The 27494-nt window shown below is 42.1% G+C and overlaps 1 protein-coding gene across 23 annotated transcripts in view; it reads right to left on the minus strand.

Moving 5' to 3' along the window:
• Window positions 1-27494, minus strand: part of PRLR (prolactin receptor) — a 308636-nt gene that overhangs the window by 2065 nt on the left and 279077 nt on the right. For 21 of the 23 annotated variants that reach the window (XM_078852729.1, XM_078852735.1, XM_078852731.1 and 18 more), the window contains 11 exons: window positions 22492-22610; window positions 21099-21231; window positions 18077-18246; window positions 15822-15988; window positions 14946-15087; window positions 13268-13397; window positions 11199-11368; window positions 8229-8398; window positions 6334-6475; window positions 5344-5443; window positions 644-713 (listed from right to left, as the gene is read on the minus strand). In XM_078852729.1, the coding sequence (XP_078708855.1) occupies window positions 644-713; window positions 5344-5443; window positions 6334-6475; window positions 8229-8398; window positions 11199-11368; window positions 13268-13397; window positions 14946-15087; window positions 15822-15988; window positions 18077-18246; window positions 21099-21231; window positions 22492-22561 (1464 nt within the window). In that variant the 5' untranslated portion in view covers window positions 22562-22610. Of the gene's footprint in view, window positions 1-643; window positions 714-5343; window positions 5444-6333; window positions 6476-8228; window positions 8399-11198; window positions 11369-13267; window positions 13398-14945; window positions 15088-15821; window positions 15989-18076; window positions 18247-21098; window positions 21232-22491; window positions 22611-24889; window positions 24951-27494 lie in introns of those variants that run through there. The other 2 variants (XM_073343738.2, XM_073343742.2) reach the window with 2 other exon arrangements.

The raw sequence follows: 27494 nt of genomic DNA on the forward strand, positions 1-27494 counted from the left end.
GGGGCCAGATAGCCCCAAAACTTGTGCTTATGGCACAAAAGGACCAGGGGAATCTAGTGATGACAATGGTACTAGGCAGCCATGGGGAGGGGAAGGACAGGATGATGGAAGACTATGGCCCAGCCACCTCTTCTCCACTGGACAGCAGAGCATTGTGGGAAGCATATACTGTATCCTAAAAAAAAGAGCTGACAAGAGTCACTCAGGCATTAAGTGCCCCTGGTGCTCTAGGAGGCATTATGACAGCCACTGGGGTGACCTTTTTCATGACTTGGCATCAGTTGCTGATCCTCACTGTCCTCTGCCTCCAGAAATTCTACCCGTGCCACTAGTCCTCCTTTTCTTTCTGCGAATACAGACTAACACGGCTGCTACTCTGAAAATGCCTCTGAGAGTAACTGCTGGTACCCCTCTTCAAATCCACTCCCCCCCCCCCCAGTGAAGGCAGTAGCTTAAAGGCATGTCCTGTCCATATAATCAACCTGGCCATTTTACTTATTCCTCAAACAAATTTAAGCTATAAAGTACCTAGTTAGGCTTGTTCCAGTATTAAATGCAAATGCCATCTTTGTTGCATTCATTATTACAAAGCTTGGCAAAGTATGTAGCACTGAATTCCACTATATTCTTTAGTAATACCCACCTCTAGCAGATGTGTATCAAGTCCCTTTATCTTGGGCCCTGGGACTGGTGGTAAGATGCAGGTTACCATACTGAAAAAAACAAAGGCAGAGAACATAAGAAGTGAACGCACAGACCCTATTGCCTGAACTGCTAGCCTATTTCAATACCAGTTCAAACATTTCTAATGTATTTGATACCTTTCTTATTAGACCCCAGCCCACTGTGTAACCCCTTCCCAGGACAGCGTCAGCCAGGTATAGCTCAGTAAACATTTTAAAGTGCCTTACATATCTATACAGGAAAGGGAATAGTACAAATACTGTTGTGAAGGTAATTACTTATAAACTGGAAATGTAAAAAAATTTGATGACAACCACTGTAAGTGATAGACATTGTCAGAATCACTTATTTCTATTATTACAAACATTTGGAATAGTACGGCACCTAACATCATTTTGGTGCTGAAATGCAGCTATCTCACGTGTGGACCACAGCAGCTGCTAAAACCATACAGCAACACTACACAACATTTTGATGATGCAACTGAAGAAAAATGCACTATTCAACTGAAACTGAATGGAGTAATTAAAATTCACTCTGATTGTAATCTGTGATTTTGGCACAAGTCTTAAACTTCAAATAGTGTGCCCAGGCCTCAGGCTAATGTGCTTTTTCAATCACTAAACAGTTCCAGTTCACAGGGGAATAATCTGAGGGCTTGTCTACACTTGCAGCACAACTTTAGCATTCAGCCCTGGTCTACACTACGAGTTTAGGTTGAATTTAGCAGCGTTAGATCGATTTAGCCCTGCACCCGTCCACACAACAAAGCCATTTTTGTCGACTTAATGGGCTCTTAAAATTGATTTCTGTACTCCTCCCCGACGAGGGGATTAGCGCTGAAATCGACATTGCTGGGTTGAATTTGGGTTAGTGTGGACACAATTCGACCGTATTGGCCTCCGGGAGCTATCCCACAGTGCTCCATTGTGACCGCTCTGGACAGCACTCTCAACTCGGATGCACTGGCCAGGTAGACAGGAAAAGCCCTGCAAACTTTTGAATTTCATTTCCTGTTTGACCAGCATGGCAAGCTGATCGTGCAGATCTCATCAGCATAGGTGACCATGGAGTCCCAGATAGCAAAAGAGCTCCAGCATGGACCGAACGGGAGGTACTGGATCTGATCGCTGTATGGGGAGACGAATCCGTGCTATCAGAACTCTGTTCCAAAAGATAAAATGCCAAAACATTTGAAAAAATCTCCAAGGGCATGAAGGACAGAGGCTACCACAGGGACCTGCAGCAATGCTGTGTGAAACTGAAGGAGCTCAGGCAAGCCTACCAAAAATCCCAAGAGGCAAACGCCTACTCGGGTTCAGAGCCCCAGACATGCCGCTTCTTTGATGAGCTGCATGCATTTATAGGGGGTGCCCCTACAACTACCCCACACCTATATGTGGACTCCTGCAAGGGAGTCTCTCGCAACAGGAATGAGGATTTTGGGGACGAGGAAGATGATAGCACACACCAGGCAAGCAGAGAAGCTGTTCTCCCTGACAGACAGGAACTGTTTATCACCCTGGAGACAGTACCCTCCCAACCAGGGCTCCTGGACCTTGAAGACGGAGAAGGCACCTCTGGTGAGTGTACCTTTGTAAATATAATACACAGTTTAAAAGCAAGCGTGTTGAATGATTAATTTGCCCCGAAGACTTGGGATGCATTTGTGGCCAGTACAGCTACTAGAAAAGTCTGTTAACGTGTCTGGGGATGGAGCAGAAATCCTCCAGGGACATCTCAATGAAGCTGTTCTGGAGGGACTCCCAAAGCCTTTGCAAAAGGTTTCTGGGGAGAGCAGCCTCATTGCGTCCTCCATGGTAGTACACTTTACCATGCCAGGCCAGTAGCACGTAGTCTTGAATCATTGCATAACAAAGCATGGCAGTGTGTGGTCCTGTTGTTTGCTGGCATTCAAGCAACATCCGTTCTTTATCTCTGTGTGTTATCCTCAGGAAAGTGATATCATTCATGGTCACCTGGTTGAAACAGGGGAATTTTATTAAGGGGACATTCAGAGGTGGCCATTCCTGCTGGGCTGTTTGCCTGTGGCTGAAAAGAAATCATCCCCACTGTTAGCCACGTGGTGGGGGAAGGGGTGAAGCGATCATCCCAGAAAATTGGGTGTGTGTGAGGGGGTTAGTTGGGTTTATGCTGCACGTTAACCCAAAAACATCAGCCCATACTTTTAAAAGGCCAATGTGTCTTTCAATTTTACTATCCCTTTTTTCCTCCTGCAGCGGCATATGTTTCAATGCTGCCACTAGCATCTCCATCCCAGAGGCTAGTGCAGATAAGAAGGCGAAAAAAACGCACTCGTGATGAAACGTTCTCTGAGCTCATGCTGTCCACCCAAACTGAAAGATCCCAGCAGAATGCGTGGAGGCAGACAATAGCAGAGTCCAGGAAAGCACAAAATGAACACGAGGACAGGAGGGACACGCGAGAGGACAGGTGGCAGGATCAAGAGGAAAGGTGGTGGCAGCATAATGAGAGGAGGCAGGATGCAATGCTGAGGCTCCTGGAGGATCAAACTGACATGCTCCAGCGTATGGTTGGGGTGCAGGAAAGGCACAGACTGCCACTGCAGCCCCTGCATAACCAATCTGCCCTCCTCCCCAAGTTCCATAGCCTCCTCACCCAGACGCCCAAGAACATGGGGGGGGGGCCCTCTGGGCACCCAACCACTCCACCCCAGAGGACTGCCCACACAACAGAAAGCTGGCATTCAATAAGTTTTGAAGTGCAGTGTGGCCTTGTCCTTCCCTCCACACCCCCCCTCCCAGGCTACCTTGGCAGTTATCCTCCTATTTGTGTGACAAATTAATAAAGAATGCATGGATTTGAAACAACAATGACTTTATTGTTTCTGCAAGCGGTGATTGAAGGGGGGAGAGGTTCTGCATATACTGCATGATAATGCGCAAGGTGTTTAGAATGCTCGTAACTGCCACAGTGATCTGAGCGGGCTCCATGCTTGCCATGGTATGGTGTCGTCTGCAGGAGAGCAGAGTTGCAAGGGAAGCGGTGGTTGGATGACCAGTTTTGCAGACCTACTGCACTGTCTGCTGCCAAGACACAACAGCTGAGCGGGCTGCACGCTTGCCGTGGTATGGTGAGACAAGAGCAGCCAAGCAGAGTTGCAGCGGAAGTGATCCTGCAAGACCACCAGGAGAGCAGGGTGCGAGCGGAAGCAGTGGATGACGATGGTCATATAGAGGACCTGCGAGGTGGATTCATAGCATCAGGAGAGCAGAGTGGCAGCAGAAGAGGTGGATGACGATGACAGTTAGCAGTCCTACTGCACTGTCTGCTGAAAGCAGTATGGCGCCCGCACGGGAAAAAAGGCGCAAAACAATTGTCTGCCGTTGATTTCCTGGAGGGAGGAGCGACTGTCGACATGTACCCAAAACCACCTGCGACAATGTTTTTGCCCCATCAGACATTGGGAGCTTAACCCAGAATTCCAATGGGTGGCGGAGACTGCGGGAACTGTGGGATAGCTACTCACAGTGCAACGCTCCGAAAGTCAACGCTAGCCTCGGTACTGTGGACGCCCTCTGCTGACTTAATGCGCTTAGTGCATTAGTGTGGGAACAAACACACAACCGATTGTATAAAATTGCTTTCTAAAAAATCAAGTTCTATAAATTCGAGCTAATTTTGTAGTGTAGACTTACCCTTAGTGAAGACACTACCTATGCTGATCAGAGAGCTTCTCCTATTGGTGCAGGTACTCCACCTGCCCGAGAGGCGTTTGCTATGTCGACAGGCAAAGCCATCCCATTGACATAGCACTGCCTACATCAGGAGTTCAGTCAGTATAACTGCCACACTTTCAGTGACATAGTTAAACTGACATGCGTTTTTAGGATAGACCAGGGCTCAACCTCTAATGGCCAGCTAGTGTCTAAGTGGGTGGGAGGAGATTTCCCCCATGCAAGAGCCTGTCACAATCACAACTGCAATCTCTGTCCGTAGTTGGGGGAGCTCAAGGAATGCTTCCTTCAAACGCCCTCATAGTGCCCCAAAGGGAACAGGGAGGGGTAGAACTAGGAGACAACGCCAGGCACTTGCCCAAAGTTTATCAAAGCACAACTCTCCCTGGGGCACTGTGGGTCTGCAAAGCCCAGCACAGGCACTGATAGGCACTATTGGTTCTAAATATCTATTCAAAAGAAAAACACTCCATAGTGAAAACAAACAACAAAAAAAGTGCCACCATTTCACTGTCTCACTAGAAAAATAATATAAGTTACAGATATCGCTTTGCGACAGCAGCTAACCAGTAAACACTATTTCCAGCACTAGGCACTTCACGCTGCTGGGGTGAGAAATAAACAAAAAGCCATGTGAGGAAGAAACAAAAAGCCAAAATAGAAGGCGCACACAGAAGTAGAAATACTACATAATACAATGTTTGCCAAATGAACTAGGAAAAACTAAACAGGAAGCTCAAGGCTAGATTCTCAGTCAATGTAAATAGGCATAGCTCCAGTGAAGTTAAATTTACATTAGTTCAGAATCTAATTATTTATTGATAAGCTTCTAACAGACCATAAAAACAATGGAAAATTAAAACAAATGTTAAAAGCTTATTTTTAAAGGTAATTAACTAAATCCTTTAGATTTAATACAAACACTAAGGCAGTGACTTACCTAAAGCCTTTCAAAGCCATCGTCCAGATAATGATTAAGCAAATGACGGATGATAATACAGCCACGAAGATCCAGACAATCACATCCTTCAATTCTATGTCTGGAAAATACAAGCAGGAATGCTTAAATTGCATACAGTCTAGCAGCTAAAAAGTGGGTGATAAAAATGTTGCAAATGGCACCTATCTTTAAAATGGGCCTACCCCCCAAACTCAGTTTTGTGGCTTGAGACCATCTCTACTACATACTGATCTACTGCATCATATTGGTGCTTGATATTTAGGTGCTTTTCACCTGATGGCACAGCACAGGAAATAAAATGCCTAGGAGAAAAATCCTATAAGAGTAAAAAGTACACAAGGAGGGTAAATTTTGCCACAGCAAGATACACCAACACAGGACAGAGAAGCAAGGGCAGCATCTATGCCATGCATAGATCTGTTTTTGTGAATAGTTTAGTCATTTCATTGTCAAGTCCTGTATAATATAATTAATGAAATGATAGGGAGGGGGCAACTACTGGATGGCTTTGAGAATTTCTAATGGTACACGAAGCTTTATACCTTTAGGCCAGTTCAAATACAACCTCTGTAGGCAGTGACTAAGAACTATTACCATCTGATGTTAATGGCTGTTTGGTGTCTTATACAGTAATCTTCGTGCTGTTCACAATGGACAAGTATCCACATATCAAAACCACCATAATAAAAGGCACTAAACAGCACCCTGGCTGGCAGATTCAGCGGAGTGGCCAATGCTTAAATGGGTAAGGAGAATGAACCACCTTCTTACTCGGAAGTAATCAAGGCTGAGGCAAATTGAGAGCATGGTGTAGGGAATCTGCCACTTCTGCTACCTTAGCAATGTTTTATTTATCCTGTGGGTAATACAGGACTTCAGTCTTCAGGGCTGCTAGTGGGGCAGCTAACTAATGTACTAAATTCACTTCCATTTAAAAATAATTAATAAAAGGAGGATCAAACAACTCACCACTGGGGATTTGAATATAACTTTCTGAGCTCCATTCACTCCATTCTCCATGGTCCGGTTTGCAGTGTACCTGTGCAATGTATTTCTTTCCTGGATTTAAACTAAACAACTTGTATTGTGTTTGTTGTCCAACAAAAATTGTCTGAAGAATAAAGAACACAAAACCCATAAAAACTGAGACCATAAGAACGGCGATACTGGGTCAGACCAATGGTCCATCTAGCCAATATCCTGTCTTCTGACAGCGGCCAATGCCACATACTTCAGAGGGAATGACCATAACAAGGCAATTATTGAACAATTCATCCCCTGTCATCCCATCCCAGTATCTGGTAGTCAGAGACTTCGGGACATCCAGAGCATGGGGTTGCATCCCTGAGGCATTTTGCTATAAAAATTTTAGGCTATTTAGAAAGTTGACAAAGTAATGGGAGTGTAAAATGAACAATACTGAAACTAGATAGCAACATAAGAATTGCAATATGGGTATAGAATAATGGACCATCTATTAAATAGCCATTTATCAGTTTTCTAGTATAATGCTGTGAGAAAGATGGAGGAGATGGTATGATGGGATAAAATGGTTTTGGTAATTAAATATTCATGGTAAATAGGCTCAATGGCCTGTGATGGGCTATTAGATGGGGTGAGATCCGAGTTACCCAGGAAAGAATTTTCTGTAGTATCTGGCTGATGAATCTTGCCCATATGCCCAGGGTTTAGCTGATCGCCATATTTGGGATCGGGAAGGAATTTTCCTCCAGGGCAGATTGGAAGAGGTCCTGGAGGTTTTTCGCCTTCCTCTGTAGCATGGGGCACGGGTCACTTGCTGGAGGATTCTCTGCTCCTTGAAGTCTTTAAACTACGATTTGAGGACTTCAATAGCACAGATATAGGTGTGAGATTTTTTTTTTTGTAGGAGTGGTGGGTGAAATTCTGTGGCCTGCGTTGTGCAGGAGGTCAGACTAGATGATCATAATGGTCCCTTCTGACCTAAATATCTAAAATAAAAAAAAATATCTATGAAAGAATTTTAGCTCTAGTGCAATGTTTAAGTGAAACTATTGTGAAAACACATCAGGACTGGATCTCCCCTTCTCCCAGGTTTTATTTATTTTGGTTTATGAATATGAAAAACAAGGAAGGATCCAGTAGATGATGAAGGTGGTGGGGAAGAGGATGTCCTCTAGTGATGCGGGGAACTCAGTTAAAAAAAATTCATTCTGAGTTTTGCATTTTGAAAATGTGAAACTTGAAAGGGTTTAGAGAATATTGAAAAGAGCAACACAAGCCAACAGAGAGAGGCAGCATTTTGGAGGAGCAATATCTGATGGCGGACCAAAGATGAACTCTGAGCAGAGCTCAAGTGAGTAGCGAAGGCAGAAGAAAGAGTTGTGAGCTTGGAACCCAAACAAAATGTCCCCAGATTTAAGGACAGGAAGAGGTAAAGGCTTGTGCATACACTGTCATTATATAGCCTGCCAATAGAATCTAATGATCATTTGCATGGATGGAAATAGTTTCGGATAATTTTACCAGAGATTGGTACTGAGCTTTCTGTTAGAAATTTTATGTCTGTGGTTTAGAATAGATTATCATGGTGAACAACAACAATCAAACCCATATCTAGAACACGGTTAAACTAGGACTGACAATTTAAAGAGTATGATAATAATACAGTTAATGTACAGTCAAATATTTTTGCCACTGGTTACCACACAGAGGTATCTGAGATACCACTTTATTTTCTTCTCTAGGTGTAGGAAAATACTGCAATCTCTCATATAGCACTATAAGGCAACTTTTGGTAATGCTGAATTTTTGATGGTGTCTGGTGTGTTACATTCATGGATATAATATAATTGACAAGAGAAGACCAGCTAGGAAAATCTTACCTCCCATTCTTCCCCTTCTTCAGGTTTTAGTCGCAACTTATATTCAAGAGTAAGCCACCCAGATTTGACATCAGCCAGTGGAGGTGGATACCATTTCAACAACAGATATGGTTTTCCATCTACTTGTTTTTTTACTTCTAGAGACAGGTTCACAGGAGGGTCTGGCTGAACTGTACAAGGGAGAGATCAGAGATGAAGGGTTTTAATCACCTTTGCCTTGCACCTTGGGAAGTAATTTACACTTCTGCAGAGTGGATGTAAAATGCCATCAATTGATGTAAGAAAAGTGAGTAGAGAATTCTAAATTGGGAGTGTTTTATATTCATCTGCTACCTGCAACTGTCAGGTTTGTTATAACTCTTTCTGGTATTGTGATAAAGGGGATTAATAACCTTTTGGAAATGCACGGTAGCATGAATGCACGAATTCGAAGCAATCAGAATAGTTTATGCATTGAGTTCATTTTGAGATTTGTAATATTATGGACTGATAACAATTAAAACTGAAAATTATTTTTTGCTGCACTATTGTTTGCTGTGTTACTGTTACCTCTCTCCCTCATAACCTTGAAGAGACAACATAGCTAGTGGGAGTAAAATATAGTAAAAATCTATTGTCATGGAAGTCAGCAGATATATCTCTGTATGCGTAAAAGTAGCAGATTTAAGTGATTAAGTAGGTAATATTTTACATAGCGACCTCTCTCACATAAAATTCAGAAAACCCAAGAGCACAGTCTCCATGTGCATATGCAGTATTTAAAAATAATACCTGAGTCGCTGGCCAGTATAAACATTAAGGCATTCTCTACACTAGCAATAATTGAATCCAAATTCCAGCACCAATCAGCAGCATTGCAGCTGCATCGTTTCAAATGGCTAGTGTAGACAGATTCAGGCATTTTTACCAATATGCCACAAAAACCTGCGCTGAGTAAGTATTCATGACATGGTGGTAAAAATACCATAGCCATGTCTACAGTAGTAGTACTTACACGGTTTCTAGCACCTAGGCAGCTACACCACTTCTGGCAAACTGGTACTAAATTTTTCTAAGATAGATGTACTCTTAAACACTCTTTCCCATGAAATAAACCGAATACTTGCCCAGTTACTTCTCTTAGGCAAAAGCCTGAGAAGAGAATGGGCCTCACACGATGACCCAAAGAGCAACTGACTCAAGCTCTATTGGACCTGATGGGAAAGCAAATTCCAGAGTAGAGGACACTCTCTATTGATAACACCATGACCCCAGACATTCAAATCTAGGGACTGTTAGTGGGAGTATCAACTTGACCTCAGCTTCTGTAGTGGCAGAATTGAAATGGTTTTTGGTGTTTCCCAGGGCTCAACTGAATAGAAATAAAAAACCAAAATATCCCTATGTGCTCCTACATGGGTGCTCATTTCTAAGTAACTAACACTTTTAGACCGTCTCTGGAAATTAAAACTTTGGGATAAACCAAACTCTAAGGAAGGGGTGTACTGCCTTATAATTGTACCAAATGTTTGAAACAGCGGAACATACTGACAGGTTTCAGAGTAACAGCCGTGTTAGTCTGTATTCGCAAAAAGAAAAGGAGTACTTGTGGCACCTTAGAGACTAACCAATTTATTTGAGCATAAGCTTTCGTGAGCTACAGCTCACTTCATCGGATGCATACTGTGGAAAGTGTAGAAGATCTTTTTATACACAGAGACCATGAAACAATACCTCCTCCCACCCCACTCTCCTGCTGGTAATAGCTTATCTAAAGTGATAAGCTTTAGATAAGCTATTACCAGCAGGAGAGTGGGGTGGGAGGAGGTATTTTTTCATGCTTTATGTGTATAAAAAGATCTTCTACACTTTCCACAGTATGCATCCGATGAAGTGAGCTGTAGCTCACGAAAGCTTATGCTCAAATAAATTGGTTAGTCTCTAAGGTGCCACAAGTCCTCCTTTTCTTTTAGCGGAACATACTGTATTTGGTACATGTATGTGTGAAATATGTACGTTTGTTGATACGCGAATAATATCAAATGCCATTTCTGTCCTGTTTTCTACTTCTGGGGCATTCAGGAAATATAGCAGGTAACAGAAACTTAAAAAATGGTCAAAGACTTGCATGGAATGTAACCACTCAACTAGAGCTATCTGAATAACCAATTTTCTGTTCAACTGCCAAATGAAAAATTGAAAAAAAAAGTTGTTATAGGTCAACCCAAAATGAAAATGTTTTGAATTTTTTGGTGAAATGAAATGTTGAAAAAAGTTTTGTTTTGGGTTGACCAAAATGTTTTAGCCAACCCAAACTAAATGATTTATTTCAATTTTGAGGTTTTTAAAAGATATTTAATTTTTTTCAAAATAAAATTGAGGGAAATTCAGAAATGAAACATCTGTCTGAAACTAAAAGTCAAAACATTTTGTTTTGGAAATGTTGAAACAAACCATTTTGATATATCCAAGTTTTAAAATATTTTTTCTAACCAAAACAATTTGCAGAAATTGACCTGAATTTGCAAATTGTTTCAGTCAACCCAAATCTGCATTTTTTGGTGAAAAATGGAAAAAAGGAATCTCCATCCTTAGAGGTTTTTAAGGCCTGGCTTGACAAAGCTCTGGCTGGGATGATTTAGTTGGGGTTGGTCCTGCTTTAAGCAGGGGGTTGGACGAGATGACCTCCTGAGGTCTCTTCCAACCCTAATCATCTATGATTCTATGAAAAAAGATTTAGAATGAAAAATTTCATCCAGCTCTTAAAATAACATGGATTAAAATCAGTGCAATTTTAAAAATGTGTTATTTTTGCACACTGGTAGGAGGTTATATACATTTGTCAGAAGTTTTACCTTTGATGCCACATTGCATGGGTATATATTTTTTACACATTAATTACCTGGGTCCTGAACACTGGATCTGAAAGCCCATGCACTTTGGATTAGTTTGCTTCTGGTTCCACTGTTTAAAAAAGCCTTAATGTCTTACCTATGTAAGTCACATCCACATATTGAGGCTCAGAGATGTTACTGCCCATCTTATTGGTTGCCTTTATGGTGATATTATAGATTGCCCAAAGTGAGGTGTGCTTTTTATCAAAGTAACAGGAATTGGGGCCTGCAGTTCTGTAATCTGGACATTCATTGATTGATTTGTCTCTGAAATTAAAGAAACGTAATGATCAGGAAATATACAGAATAAAGCACATGAATTTTACTACTATCACTACTAGTTACTTAAGACTGGATATCACGCACTCATGCTCTGGGGGATGGGAAAAAGGCATAAAATGCTGATCCAGCTCAGGGGAGCAATAAGGCAGGACTCATTCCCAGCATTCAAGCGTGTGCAGTAGGCCCTAGATACTGAGATGATCTGTACACCACGGTCCCCAAAAGGTGTGGTCTATCAACTGTGTATGGGAAGGTTCAGTTGGGTAAATGCTGCACTGGGTTAGCTGGTTCTCTTTCAGAACAACAGCAAAGTGTGTCCCACTGCATGCCACCTGCCTCTGCCAAGTGTCAGCTACTAGGTGGCCTTGGAAAAATCTTTTAACTAGACTACTAAATACTAAATAATTCAAACATTTACTCCCCCCCAAATTCATTTCGTATCTCTGATATACCTTCAACATCTGTTTTGTGCATCTCTCCCCCAAACCCCAAACCTATCCTGTGTCTTTCACACTCTGCCCCTCAAAAATCTAGTTTGTGCCTCTCTCTATGTCCGCAGTAATCCATTTATTACTATTCCCAAACTAAGGGTATGTCCACCCTAGATCTGGAAGGTGTAAATTCCAGCTCCAGGAGATGTACCTGCGGCTAGCTAGTGTTCTAAAAATAGAAGTGTAGTCCTAGCAGCGCAAGCAGCAGGAGGAGCTAGCTGCCCCACGTATGTACTTAAAGTATTGATGGGATCATACTTGGGGCAACTAGCTCCTCCTACCATTTCTGCCACCATGGCTACACTTCTATTTTTAGTGCGCTAGCTCGATCAGAGCTAGCATGAGTATGTCTCCTTGAGTTGGAATTTACACCTTCCAGCTCTAGTGTAAACATACCCTAATTAGGGGTAGGGGAGGAGGTCCTTGACTGCAGGAAGTGTGCTCGTTTCCCAGCTCCCCCTAAGAAGCTGGAAGATATGACAGGAAGATGAGCATGTGGGCTCCACGCTTTGTCTCTCACCCTTTGAACTGGTGTCTGCACACTTCCTGAATGAGCCTGCTCTCACCAGACAACTACACACTTCAACATTAAGTTAGCTCATAGCTCAAGCATGAGCAATGCTGGGACAAGCCAAAAGTAGCTCGCTCCTCAGAACTAAACAAAAACATTGAATAACTTTTTATTAAGAAATTTTTGGAGATTGATTCTGGTGCTAGATGCTTTTATCCCTGGAATGGCCTTACCATGATCACATTTTGTGTAGTTCTACCCTACCATTGTCTATGGATCTCTATGCAAAAGACTTGATACGAAGATGTTAATTTTAAAAACAGGTAATTTTGGGTGGCCTTGTGTCTCAGGAGCCCGTTGGCCAAAGGGCCCCAAATCTGTACCACAAACTGTGGCCTGGGCTTTAGAGTGGCATAGCAGTTTTCAAGGCAATCTGGCGAAGACTGTCAGAATGTCCCAGACAGACAAGGTGGGTGAAGTAAAATCTTTTAGTGGACCAACTTCTGTTGGTGAGAGAGACAAGCTTTTGAGTTTACACAGAGCTCTTCTTGTCTCTCTCACCAACAGAAGTTGGTCCACTAAAAGATACCACATCGGTCACCTTGTCTCTCTAATATTCTGGGACCAACAAGGCTACAACAACACTGCATAGAATATTTCAGTGCAGTTTGAAAAAGTGGCTTTAAACAGAAACCCTGCTGCAATCTCAGTTATGAAGCTGCTACTGCTGCTTCCTAATACAATTCATTTGTACAAAAACCTTATATTACTTTTTATTCCCCTGATAATTAACTACAATTTAAGAACAAATGAGAACTCAGATTCTGTAAACGTACATAAGATAAAATAATAGCCACAGAATAACTATCCACAGCGTCTTACCCCTCTTTGCTGTAGAACAGAGTGTAGTTGGTAGGAAGTCCTCCGTCTGAGCCGGGATTCCACCAGCAAGTAAAAGTTTCCTTTTCTGGAGAACGACACCTCAGTAGCTCAGGCTTTCCAGGGGGCTGCCCTGTAGAAATGCATAAATTATCTAGTTAATAAACTTAACTGACATACAGTACACAGAATAACATCAATCCTGAGTTTATGAATTATTGACAGGTATAGGACAGTCAGATTTAGGTATATTTATTGTACAAGAAAAAACATGTTTTCACTTCTACATCAGTAGAGAAGGAACGTCCAGTGGTTAGTACACTAGATTAGGCCTTGGGAAATCCAGGTTGAAGTCTGTGTGGAGCAGGAACTTGGTGTGTGACTTTGGGCAAGTCACTTAGCCACTCTGTGCCTCAGTTCCCTGTATGTAAAAATGGGGATAACAGCCCTGCCCTCCCTCGCAGGGATGTTGTGAGGATAAATACATTAAAGTTTGTGAGAGGCTCAGATACTGTGGTAACGGGGGCCATATAATTTCCTAAGGTATATATACTCTAGATAGGCCTGTCTATCTTCAGATTATTCTACACAAACCACTTTAAAAAAGAGCACTTCAGTTCTCTACTCATCATCCCAAAACTCTGTGTTAAGAAAAACAAAAAACAAATCGGCAAAAGAAGTCTAGCTGATGAAGCTGCATTTTCCTTCCAAGTGTTTCCCCATGTGTGTGTTCTCATCAGTGTTGTCCCTTCTCTCCTGCAGCACCAGACCAGGCTGAGTTGCCTTTAAGGGATAAGAAAAAGGAAGCACTTATGTGTTCCTTGCTTAGTGACCTCATACACGGTTCTTAGAGACCTAAGCTACTTCTCTAATCACAGCCAAAGAAGATTTATTGTGACCTGTTTGGTATCTCACTGATGTTATTAGAGACTCAAACAAACTTACAGCAGGACAAAGGTTAACACATCAATAGCATGATGCTGATTGAAACACTGCACTAAGTCAGACTTTTGTGATTGTGCATGTGAGGTGAATAATGGTCTCAAGCTATTGATAATCTTTTTTTTTTCAGTTCTTGAGATTGGGACCTTTAATTTTCAATGCTCCAAAGTGCCTAAAAGTCAGTTCTGAAAATAGGACTTAGGTTCCTTAGTCACATGTGAAAATTTTAATCATTACCAACACTCTCCACATCAAGACATGAAAAATATAATTAATAAAACAGCAGTGGTGAGTAATGGTGACAGCATGGCTAAGGAGTTTGGTAACCAGATCTGAGGTCTATCATATTTAGGCCACCAACTAAAATCCACACCAGGTTGGTAAAAAATTGTTACCATATTATGGTGAGTGCAGTTTCGTGCCCTGTCTGAAATGAGCTGATGATTTCAATCCAGTTCCCAGTTAACAAATGTCCAAAGCCTGCCATCACAATGTTATTAAATAGCACCTATAGTTGTCAGTCTCAACAATGAGGCCAAGGACTAATGGACCAGGAAGACTGAACTACCATGTCATACTTGGATATTATCAGGGTTGCACTGCTGCTCTCTCTTCTACTGTACATTTCCTGAGTATAGAGGACATCAGTATTCAGGGCTGCTACATGGGAACATTTCACAAACACTGGAGTCACTGAGATTTTAAAAGGAAATTAACAGAAGGATTGTTGGCCGCTCACCATTGGGAATCTGAATGTAACTTTCTGAGCTCCATTCACTCCATTCTCCATGGTCTAGCATGCAGTGAACCTGTACAATGTATTTCAATCCAGGATGTAATTTAAACGCCTTATAATATGCTTGCTGTCCAACAAAAATAGTCTGGAGAGGAATCAAAAATATAGAAACCATAAGGAACTGGGGCATTTTTCTATATAAATCATAAAGTGAAATCCTGGCTCCATTAAAGTCAATATGAGTTTTGCCACTGACTTCAGTGGGAGTAGGATTTCACCCACAGACTTTAAAGAATGGACACTACAAAGAAGTAAGGGTGAAATCCTGACCCATTGAAGTCAATGACAAATCTCCCTTCAATGAGACCAAGATTTCTCCAGGAGTCTAGAACATATGGCTTATTTTAGATTTCTGAGGGCCAGTTTAGTTTTCACTCATTCCAATATTAGCAACTCCACTTCAGATGTGAGAGCAAGAGAAATATAGCCCTGCTGCCCACTGAGCCAGCTTTTCACCAAATCTGACTCCATGATATAAGGAACACATGAAGTGCGATATTTTCTCTAGCATCTCTGAGATAAGACAAGTTCAGGATAGCCACTGCAAGTAAAATCTACTGTACTCCTAGTCTTGTAGTCAGTTTCTCTCTTTTCTATGTAGTTCTTAGGACAAGAATGTAAATATCTGGAATTCTCACTTTCTCTCCCTCCAAATCACAGAAATACTCTCCTCTTTTTAATGGTAATATTTGGATAGCCTTACTTGGTTACTCTTACCCTTGTCAGACACCCCAGTGTTTATAATATCAAGATATAAAGTTCAGATATATGAACTAGGGAAAAGGGAACATTCACTACAAAAGTTTGCCATTTCCTTACCTCCCACTCTTCCCTTTCTTCAGACTTTAGTCGTAATTCATAATGAAGTATAAGCCAACCAGATCTGACATCAACCAATGGAGGAGGAGACCACTTTGCCCAAAGATACAATATCCCAGCTGATTGTATTACTTGTAGAGACAAGTTTACAGGAGGATCTGGCTGAACTGTACAAATGAAAGATCAAACACTGAAACTTTTAGTTTCTGTCACCAAAGAAGCCTCCTATTAAGGTCTAGTATTTTAACTTATTTGCTTCAGGAACTATCCATTTACATTAAATAAGAAAAGTCAATCAAAATGACAACAGAGGTTTAGAATAGTCCAGTAGCTCTCTGGTTTCTTTTCTCTCTTTTTGAGTATGTTTGAACTGGCTGTTGACTTGCCACAGTATTGCTCATGTTCCTCTTAGACTTTCTGCTGAATTTGTCAGGCTACAGAAACACATACTTACATAAAAGGATGAATGCTTTCATAGAATGAACTGTCTGACCTGATAATAGACTGAGTATCTTTATATCTATATAATATGTACATCTGGTAACACACTGAAAGCAGGAAGATGTTAAGAGTGTGGGTCGGAGCCCCTAGGGCTTTGAATGTAATATTTAAGGTGTGAGTGTAACTCTGGCCCTCATTTTGTAAAATAAACTGAAGAGCAGGGCTCGCAATTCTCTAATATGGGTCTAATTCAAAATACTGTACTAGTAACACTTTTGGTGGGGCTTAAGGAACCACCAGGAACCTCTGTCCCTAGAATACAAGTAAGATCTGTCCCTTGATAGTATGTTTCAGAAGAAGGTGCCTAGGGTTAACCTTGTGGCAGCAGTGAGCAATAATTCCTGTGTTGTGAAAGAGACATTGATCTTTGTAACTTTGAGCCAGGACATGTGACTGGGACTAAAAATAAACTTCAGCCCCCTTGTCAGCACTCTTGCGTAGCATACCTTTAATACAGTAACTAACAGAAACATTTACTCCACAGAGACCTAGTACTAGTTATGAAACACAAGTCAGGAAGAACCTGACTTAGCTTTTAAAATACTGAGTTTTCGGGGCTAGCAGCTAGAAAAATATCTTTACATTTGTAAATTGAGCAAAATTTGATCAGGAAGACACTGAGATAAAATAACCTGATATATTTAGAATCTGAATTGTTATGGAGTTGCATAAACTGTCAGCAAACCAGTGGGAAAATGTAAGCTAATTTTAACTAAACCTGGTACCAATTTATCAGTCAAAAATGAATAAGGTTTATTTTATTTATTTATAAATAATAAACACATCATAAGGTTTTCAGACACATACATATTTAAAAAGAATGCAAACGATCTGCTGATTAATGCCATCCTTACAAGGCTCCCTCACCATCAAATTAAGACACGTTTCACAATCAGCAGTTTCAGGATAAAGTTTCAGAAACAAGATGGCTTAGTTCTGAACTTTAATTGTTAAGTACTACATTTAAGAAGGAAAAATCAAATGCACAAAATGGGGAATAACTCGCTAAGCAGCTGTACTTCAAAAAAGGATCTGGGAATTATAGTGGATTGCACACTGAATATGAGCCAACAATGTGATGCAGTTGCAAAAAAGACAAATAGTATTCTGGTGTGTATTAACAGAAGTGTTGTATGTAAGTCATGGGAGAAAATTGTGCCATTCTACTCAGCGCTGGTGGGGCCTCAACTGGAGTACTGTGTCCAATTTTGGGCACCACACTTTAAGAAAGATATGAACAAACTGGAGAGAGTCCAGAGAAGAGCAACAAAATTGATAAGAGCTTTAGAAAACATGTCCTATGAGGAAAAGTTGAAAGAAATGGACACGTTTAGTCTAGTGACAAGAAGGTTTAAGTGGGACATGATAGCAAAAACTGAAGAATATGTACAATATTGTTATAAAGAAGCTGGTTCTCTGTGTCCACCGAGGGTAGGACAAGAAGTAATTGACTTAGTTTGCCGCCAGGGAAATTTAGGATGGATATTAGGAAAAAAACTTTCTAAGGATAGTTGAGAACTTGAACAGATTACCAAGGAGGTTGTGGAATTCCCATTTTTGGAGATTTTTAAGAACAGGCTAGACAAACATCTGTTGGGGTGGTCTGTGTATACTTGGCCTTGCCTCAGCACAGAAAGATGGATTAGATGACCTCTCAAGATCCCTTCCAGCCCTACCTTTCTATGATTTCTCTGATTCTGTGATTCCAGATCAAGCCTATCTCCAGTTTATTTTCTGTTTTTTCTCCCTCTTACCTACGGAAGTCACGTCCACATAGTGAGGGTTAGAGATGTTACTTCCCATCTTATTAGTTGCCTTTACAGAAATGTTATAAGATGTCCAGAGATTGGTGTGCTTTTTGTCAAAGTAACAGGAATTGGGACCTGCAGTTCTGTAATCTGGACATTCATAAATTTGTTCTTTTCTGAAATTAAAAAATGAAAAATGATCAGTCATCAGGAAATTAAGTAAAGCGTCTGATTTACTAATAGTGGCCAGGGTTCAGCAAAGCACTTTAACAGACGCTTAACTCTAAGCATGTATGTACTCCTGTCACAGCACAGCACTTAAGTACGTGCTTAAGTACCATTAATTTAACTGCTTTGCTGAACTGGAGCTTACAAGAACTATGCAGGGCTAGAACTTGTCCTCTGTTCTTTTAGAACTAGTAATTACATAGGTCATAACTAAATGTATGCTATTAAAATGGAGGAGGAGATGGTTTGCCTGACATGGAGCCATAAAACAGAATATTACAGAGAACACCAAAACAGTTCTAAAATGTTTAAGAACAAGAAGTTAGAGGCAAATCATAGACAGTCACTTGGTTTGAAGACAGCATGCTGTCAAATATTTTCTTGACATATTTCCACCTGAGAGTCTCAGGACTTAGCATTATGATAGAGGAGAATTTTGTATTACTTTAATCAGGTCAGTCCTGCCTGCAGATAAGAAGATGCCTTGTCTAATTTTTAATGTTATAATCTCATTAAAATAAAAATGTATCAGTTCATTATACCTAACTCTCTTATTTCTTATAGATGCTTTTGGCAATAGCATTATTTTGCACTCATTTAGTGCTAGATTGTGTGACTGACATACAGCCTGGTGCAGGAGGCCATGGAGAGCTGCACCAATGCCTGGAGGAACACTGGTTGAGATGATAACCCAGGAGGCAAATCTTTCCCATAGCTGTGCACTCTGCATCATCGTAGGTATGGGGCATATTGGTTCCCCTGGTGTCCTGCCTTACTCCATGGACCAATGAAGGGGAGGAGCAGGCTTATGGCCCTGTAACCTCCCCACCCCTATCCAGTTGGGAACCTGTTCCTGCTGCTCACAACAGGGAAGGATTGAGATGTGCCCTCAAGCAGTAGATGGGGAGGGGTCTTGTGTTCCCCATGGTCCTACATAAACACAGATCACTGTGGGGCCCTTAGTCAGTATATAATAAAAAGTGTCTTAGAGATGTGTGTAAAAGCAAAAAAGAGCATGACGCTTCAATCCATATTCTAAGAGTGACTTTTAGTGCTTGTGAAAGTGGTGCAGGATTGAGAGCCCCAGAGAATGAAGCCCACTTTGTACGTGCAGATCAGGTACAACATGGGGAATAGCAGTGAAAGCAATCACTCTCAACACTCTGTCACACTGCCTCTGTAGTCTCTCTGCAAAGACTACCAATACGTCTGCCATTCAGTGACAACTGAGACGGTGGTTTCTGTGACGCAGTCGTTTGCCCATTACTATTATTACTGGTCAGTCTCATTCCCCCACTCGTACAAGTAGTTTAGAATCGTCACACAAGTATGTCCAAACAAAGAACCCTTAAATGGAGACCTGACAGACAGCATGAATATCCTGAACCACTGAAGCAAAATGTAAATGACAGAAAGGAAATGTGAATTTAGAACACATTCTCTTTATGTAACTAACTCCAGATTCTGTCTTTATTAATCAGAAAAGATTCTGCTTTCAGCAAAGTTACCAGCAGCATCAGAGGTGATTTGGGAATGACTACAACTCCCCTTGCACATAGGGAACATGCATTTGCATATCCCGTGCTTTTATTTTCACAAGCACAGATGTCTCATTCATGCTTAAAATAAACCTCACTTTTACACAGTTTTTAAATAACACCTGTTACAATCTGGACCAGTCCTGCTCTTGAAATGGATAACACTGTCTACATGATGGGATCCAACCCACTGAATCCCATGTGGTGCTAAATTCTCTCAGTAGTGACTGGACACTGTTCCTAACTCTATGTCTCAGGTGCACTCCCTGCTGCAGACCCCATGTCTGACACCCTTCTTGGACAGTAGGACCCTGCAGTCCAGCTACCTAGAACCTGGACCCAGTGCGTGAGCTCTCCTGAGCTCCACAGTTGTTTAGACATGTTCCCCTCAGAGACCACCTGGCTGTGAGAGCTCTGGTTTCAAGTTCACCCTCTCAGGGACAATGTCAATGCTTAATTTGTGCCAGGACTTGCCAGGGATGAGCCCCGGCACTCCTAGGTTTGGCAGTTTATAGCCCCGGCACCTCTGGGCTTGCCATATCAGTTACAAAAGTAAAAAAATTCCTTGCGCCCTCGCACCTAGTTGCTTGAGCTTCAGCACCTCTTTCATTACAAATTTAGCACTGGACAATGTGGCCGTAAAGCAAAGGAATTCTTAAACATGCACACACAGATCTATGGAAAACAAACTCCTCATTTCATCCCCTTTTGTGAGTCCCTGGGTTTGGTCCAAGTCCTTTAGAGAAAGCACTCCCACTGGTTGTGTCCTCTGTGCCTGGCAATTAAATTACTCCTTTTGCTTAGAGAAACACCCTTTTAAAAAACAGATTCTGTTTCTCTTTGGTCAGGGGGACCAACTACAGCTCTCACAGCCATGTGCTTAGACTAGGGGAATGTCAGCCCTCTCCCCACAGACAGACTTCTGTGCAGAGAGTTCATTCAAAGTCAATGACCCTGCTGAAGCAACCTCATTGTTTCTCCAGGGTAATTATTCAATGTTGATGGCTTTGTCACAGCTTTCCAAATACAGGTTCCCCACTAACTGTCAAGTTCCAGCTACCAAAAGGAACACTCAAAGCCATACTAAAGATTACATTCTAAACAAAATCCACAAATCGACAGGGACATATTCCCCTATTCTGTCACAACACCTTTGTCATCTGATAATTATCTGCAATTTAAAGACAAGTGAGAGTTTGGGGCCTGTAAATATATATGAAGCAAAGTAATAATCTACAGAATAATTATCCACAGCTTCTCACCCTTCCTTATTGTAGAGCAGAGTGTAGTTGGTAGGAAGTCCTCCATCTGAGCCAGGCTTCCACCAGCAAGTAAAGGTTTCCATTTCTGGAGAAAGACACTTCAAAACTTCAGGCTTTCCAGGAGCTGATTGCTCTGCAGAAGTACATAAATCAACCTAGTTAATAAGCTTTACAAATATCATATATTACACATTTAGGTAGTACTGATGGTGAGGTATAAGGAGATGATGGACAGATTCCACAGACTGGATACAGTACACTGTGTAAAGGCAAAACTGAATGTGTGAATTACTTCTACATAGAATCCAATAGTATCTAAAAACATGTCATGTTAAAATAAAGAACACATTGGTCAATAATCTCTAAGAAAAAAGTGTATTCAAATGTGCATACATGTGCCTTCTCCTTCTAAGCTTATTTATCACTTCAGTAAATTTCCATGCCACTTTTTCATTAATGTTGCTATTCACATTTTCATGGTGACAAGTCCTAAGAAGAATGAAGGGGAAGGCATAAGTGTGGACTCCGTGGGTGCTCTGGGGCTGGAGCACAAACAGGGAAAAAGTTGTGGGAGCTCTGCACCCACAAGCAGCCAAGCTCCCCTCCCTGTCCCCCGCCCTCTCTTACCTCCACTCCGCCTCCTCCCCTGAGCGCGCTGCATCCCTTCTCCTCTGCCTACCTTCCAGCGCTTGCTGCCGCCAAACACCTGTTTGGCGGCCTAGTAAGCTCTGGGAGGGAGGGGGAGAAGCGGGAATGTGGCATGCTCAGAGGAGGAGGCAGGGAAGGGGCGGGGCCAGGACGGGGATTTGGGGAAGGAGTCGGAATAGGGTCAGGGAGGGGACGGAGTTGGGGCAGGGACTTTGGGGAAGGGGTTGGAATGGGGGCGGGACAGGGGTGGAGTCTGGGCGGGGCCGGGGACAGAGGGGGGTTGAGCACCCACTGGCGTGAGCAGAAGTCGGCGCCTATAGGGGAAGGGACAGGTGTCTGTCAATACTGCCTCTAAGGGTATGTCTACTCTCACACCCTGGACTCTAGGACTCTGCAAGGTGGGAGGGTCCCAGAGCTCAGGCTTCACCCTGAGCCTGGAAGTCTACACAGCAATGTGAAACAGCCCCGCGGCCCGAGTTTCATGAGCCGAAGCAGCTGGCATGGGCCAACCACACGGTTTTCTTTGCTGTGTAAACATACCCTAAAGTTATCACTTACTGACCCTAAAACTTTCACAAGAGTAAATCAAGCCATTTTCAAAATCTCTTTACAGGAGTTCTTAAGAGAATTGATCATTTGAAGTTGTATAGGTTCCAACGAGGATCAGGATAGCCAGATTTATCTTCAGAATTTTCTAAACAAACTGCTTTCAGGAAAATAATGTGCTGTATAGTTTTCTACTTACCATTCAAACACTCTATGTTCAGAAAAAGCAGCAAAATAAATCTAACTGATGATGCCAAGTTTTGCTTCATGTTGTTTGCCTACTCCTCCTCCAGCGGGAAAAGTAGGATTAGAGGATAGCTGAAAAATATGACAATGTGCAACATTTAATAATAGTCTTTAGCATGCGTGTATATATCATTATGTGTTCAAAGCACTTTGCAAACTTGAGCTAATTAATCCTCACCGCACCCCTGTAATTCAATAAGAGTTATAGTTCCTAGTTTTCCACATAGGGAAGATGAATCACAGAAAGGCTAAGTATCCTACTTAAGGTCATTCAGCCAGTCATTAGCAGTGCAACAATTAGAATTCACAGCATGGCCTGTTCTTGTGATTTGATGATGAGTCTATGATATTTGGTGCCTTGTTAAAGATCCAGCTCTCAGATTCATGCAATTACATGTGAATCTCAGCTTTCACTTGAAAAGTAATTAAGGTGTGATTGCAGAGAACAGCTTGAGAACATGACCCAACTGAACCCTAAAGGCTCAAAAACCGGAAGGCAAATAAAAAGAACCCATCATTATTATTTTTTAAACTCCCATCACTTTTGAGCCAATCTCATGATTCTGAGGGGCCTAAGTCATGTTTATTGAGCAGATGGGTTTGGGGTTGGAATTCAGTTGTCCCTCAGTTGCCATCCATTAAAAGATGCTGCCATGTCAGTGCATGTAACTCACTCTTTCTGTTGCATTCAATTTTGCAGTAAATCTAAATGACAAAGCAAGACTGTGACGTTTCACTCCATATTCTTTATGTAAATATGCTTATGATATGAATGACATAGCTGAGATGTACTTTATGCAAAACGGGTCTTGTAAGATACCATTGGAAAGGTTATAATTTACTGAATGTGATTATCCAAATTGTATGCCTGTATCTTTTCTGTATCTGAAGTTAGGAATATCGACTATGTATCTGTATTTCAACTATGCTACTTTGGGTGATGCCCACTGCTAACACTTCAGGTACAACAATGGAAAAGCCAGACGGGGCTGGTAACCCATCAGCGAGGACAATGGATTGTGAAAAGGATTGGCCTTCCTGCAGACCCTCCATACTGCCACTGTCATGGACACTGTGATACTACAGAGTCAGGTGGTCTTGGCACCTGATACTGAACATTACCTGGGACTTTTTGTAACTTTCCACTGAAACAGAAGTGGGGGTCAAGTTTGGGAAACAAAGGATTCCCGCCTTATGTAAATCCTATATAAGGGTGGGGAGGAAGGCAAATGGAACTCCTCCTCTCTATGGCCTGTCTGCCTAAGAAGAAAGACTGCTAAAGCCACCTGAAGAGAAGGCAAGGCGGGAGTCCAGACTGAGACAGGGGGTCCAGTCTGAAAAGGAATATAACTGGAATTCTGAATCACAGAAACTTCGTAACCTGCCTAAAATAACACTTAGGGTGAGAATTTACATTTTGTAACCTGTTTCTCAAGCATATTGAGCTTAGCTTGCATATTTTGCTTTATTTGGTCAGTAATCCACTTTGTTCTGTCTGTTATCTCTCATACTCACTTGAAGTTCACCTTTTGTAGTTAATACACTTATTGTTTGTTTATAATATAACCCAGTTTATGTAATTTCTAACTGGGGCGTGGGCAAGAAGTTTTGCATATCTCCCTCCACATTGAGGGAGGGGGAAAATTTCATAAAACCATTGGGTTTGTACCCCTTAAAGGGAGTGGGCACCAGAGTGTTGGGAGAGCCCCTAAGGTTGAAGCTTTCCAGAGCAGATCTCTGTCTTTTTGTGCAGCTGGGTGTGACCCTGCCTATGTGCTTGGCTGGAAGAGGCTTGTAGGTCTAACCCAGCAAGGCCAGGTAAAGGGAACCCAGGCTGGCAGAATAGGCTGATTGAGCAGGGGAGGCTCAGTTAAACCCCAGCACATCAGGTGACATCCCAAAGGGCCCAAACCCATCACAAAGACAAAAGAAACAATGGAAAACATAATACGGCTTCATGGCAGATGCAAATGAAGATAGGGGCTGATTCTCCTCTTGTTTACACCAGTGTATATCAGGAGTAACTTTACTAAAGTCAGCAAAATTACACTTTTGTAAGTAGGAGGACAACCAGCCCTGTAGCTCTGAAGGAATAGTTCCTATTTGTGAAGTGCATTCATACCACTACATATCCTCAGAACACAGGTTACAGGGCACACAGATTGGGAATCACTGGTAGTGCTAAATCTACTTGCTTAAATTGTAACTTTCATGAGGAAAAGAGGAAGAGGAACCTCAACTAAACCTCCTGTTCCTCCTGATATAATTGGTTCATGACATGACATGAGATGTTGCCACCTGCTGGCCAACTATCATCCAACGGGAGATCTGCAAAGTCTCTTCAGCCTCACCTTCCCACTTCTGCTGAGTAGATCTGGTAGGAAATTGGGCTCTCATGACTCCCATCCGTACCTCACAAAAAGGAGATGATTTGGCTTGTTTGCACCAGAAATATACTTGTTGTTTATCAGATTATTCCATTTCTACTATGTAATTACTTTCCATATCAAGAAACACGTTACAAATTACAGATACGTAATTTAAATGCCTATTTAAATTAAAAATCAGTATATCCATAATGACTTTAGCATGTGTTTACTAGCAACACATACTATGTACTGCCCCAAAGCAAATTTTCGTCTACATTTTCAGATAAATTTTTAGCTGCCACCTGTGAATTTACATGCCCAGTTTCAGGCACACAACCAAATGAGCCTGCAAAATTGAGTGGCTGCTGGTTTTAGTCACATAAACAGTATTTGTGCACAAAAACTTATCAGCTGGGCACTAAGTTTACACACAAACACAAGTTTTGTGCATGCAGAATGGATGTATGCCCAATTCTTTGGCTGCAATCAGTTGCAGGCACAAATTTTGGTGTACAAATCTGGAATCAGCTGAAAACTTGCTCTAACATAATGCAGAACATTAACTTCCTGGGAAAAGGCAATAGGTTTAATAAACACATTAAAAATAACAAACTATAAAAAATAACTGTAACATTTATATAATACCCCAAAATAGTAACAAGATTCTGTGATACCTAAACCTAGTTAGAAGACGTCATAATTAATTAATTAATTAATATAGCACTTTCTATCCAAGAATCACATTATGCTAAGAACATAAGAGTGGCCATATTGGGTCTGACCAATGGTCCACTTAGCCCAGAATCCTGTCTTCCGACCGTGGCCAATGCAGATATTTCAGAGGGAATGAACAGAACATGGCAATCATGGAGTGATCCATTCCCTGTCATCCAGTCCCAGCATCTGGCATTCAGAGGCCTAGGGACACCCAGAGCCTGGGGTTGCATCCCTAACCACATAGGCACAGACTTTTACTTTTCCCCAAGGATGCCCCACCCTCACTCCACTCCTTCCCTCAAGGCTCCACCTTCGCTCTGACTCTTCACGCGCTTGCTCTGCCCCCTGACCATAGGCTCCCCCCTCGCTCTGCCCCCCCACAAGGCCCTGACCTCACTCTGCCTCTTCCCACCCCCACGCCTCTCCCTGCTCGCTGGTCTCCCTTCCCCCAAGCCCCTCTCAAGCTGCCAGACAAACCTTTTCAAATTCAAATATATCTTTTTTGAGATGGGGTGACAACACAGTTTTCAAGTGTGGGCGTACCATGGATTTATATACTGGCATTATGATATTTATTTATCCCTTTCCTAATTGTTCCTAACATTCTGTTAGCTTGTTTGACTGCCTCTGCATATAGAGCAGATGTTTTCAGAAAACTATCCACAATGACTCCAAAATCTTTTTCTTGAGGGTTAACAGCTAATTTAGACCCCATCATTTTGTATGCATAGTTTGGGTTATGTTTTCCAATGTTCATTACTTTGAACTTATCAGCACTGCATTTCATCTGCCATTTTGTTGCCTAGTCACCCAGTTTTGTGAGATCCCTTTGTATCTTTTATGACGAGATAACTGGTTCTGTGGATGAGGGGAAAGCAGTGGACGTGTTGTTCCTTGACTTTAGCAAAGCTTTTGGCACGGTCTCCCACAGTATTCTCGCCAGCAAGTTAAAGAAGTATGGGCTGGATGGACTATAAGGTGGATAGAAAGTTGGCTAGATTGTCGGGCTCAACGGGTAGTGATCAATGGCTCCATGTCTAGTTGGCAGCTGGTATCAAGTGGAGTGCCCCAAGGGTCTGTCCTCGGGCCGGTTTTGTTCAATATCTTCATAAATGATCTGGAGGATGGTGTGGATTGCACCCTCAGGAAGTTTGCAGATGACACTAAACTGGGAGGAGAGGTAGATACGCTGGAGGGTAGGGATAGGATACAGAGGGCCCTAGGCAAATTGGAGGATTGGGCCAAAAGAAATCAGATGAGGTTCAACAAGGACAAGTGCAGAGTCCTGCACTTAGGACGGAAGAATCCCATGCACCGCTACAGACTAGGGACTGAATGGCTCAGCAGCAGTTCTGCAGAAAAGGACCTAGGGGTTACAGTGGACGAGAAGTTGGATATGAGTCAACAGTGTGCCCTTGTTGCCAAGAAGGCCAATGGCATTTTGGGATGTATATGTAGGGGCATTGCCAGCAGATCGAGGGACGTGATCGTTCCCCTCTTTTTGACGTTGGTGAGGCCTCATCTGGAGTACTGTGTCCAGTTTTGGGCCCCACACTACAAGAAGGATGTGGAAAAATTGGAAAGAGTCCAGCGGAGGGCAACAAAAATCGTTAGGGGACTGGACCAGCCCTCTGGGTGCTGAGCACCCCCCATTTTTTCTCAGTAGGTGTTTGAGCCCCTGAGCACCCATGGAGTCAGCTCCTATGGCTACAAATCAGAGCTACACCTGAAATCCACTTGAAAACACACTTCCATTTGAAATTTTTTTACTTACCTTTATTACAGTAAATTTAAGGTTGATACAACTAAGAACCTTTTCCCTGATCATACTGAGGAATAGTCTCTCCACAGTTTTTGAAGCCAGGTTGAG

The sequence above is a fragment of the Lepidochelys kempii genome, chromosome 5 (genome assembly GCF_965140285.1).
Source record: "Lepidochelys kempii isolate rLepKem1 chromosome 5, rLepKem1.hap1, whole genome shotgun sequence".
Classification (NCBI taxonomy): domain Eukaryota; kingdom Metazoa; phylum Chordata; order Testudines; family Cheloniidae; genus Lepidochelys; species Lepidochelys kempii.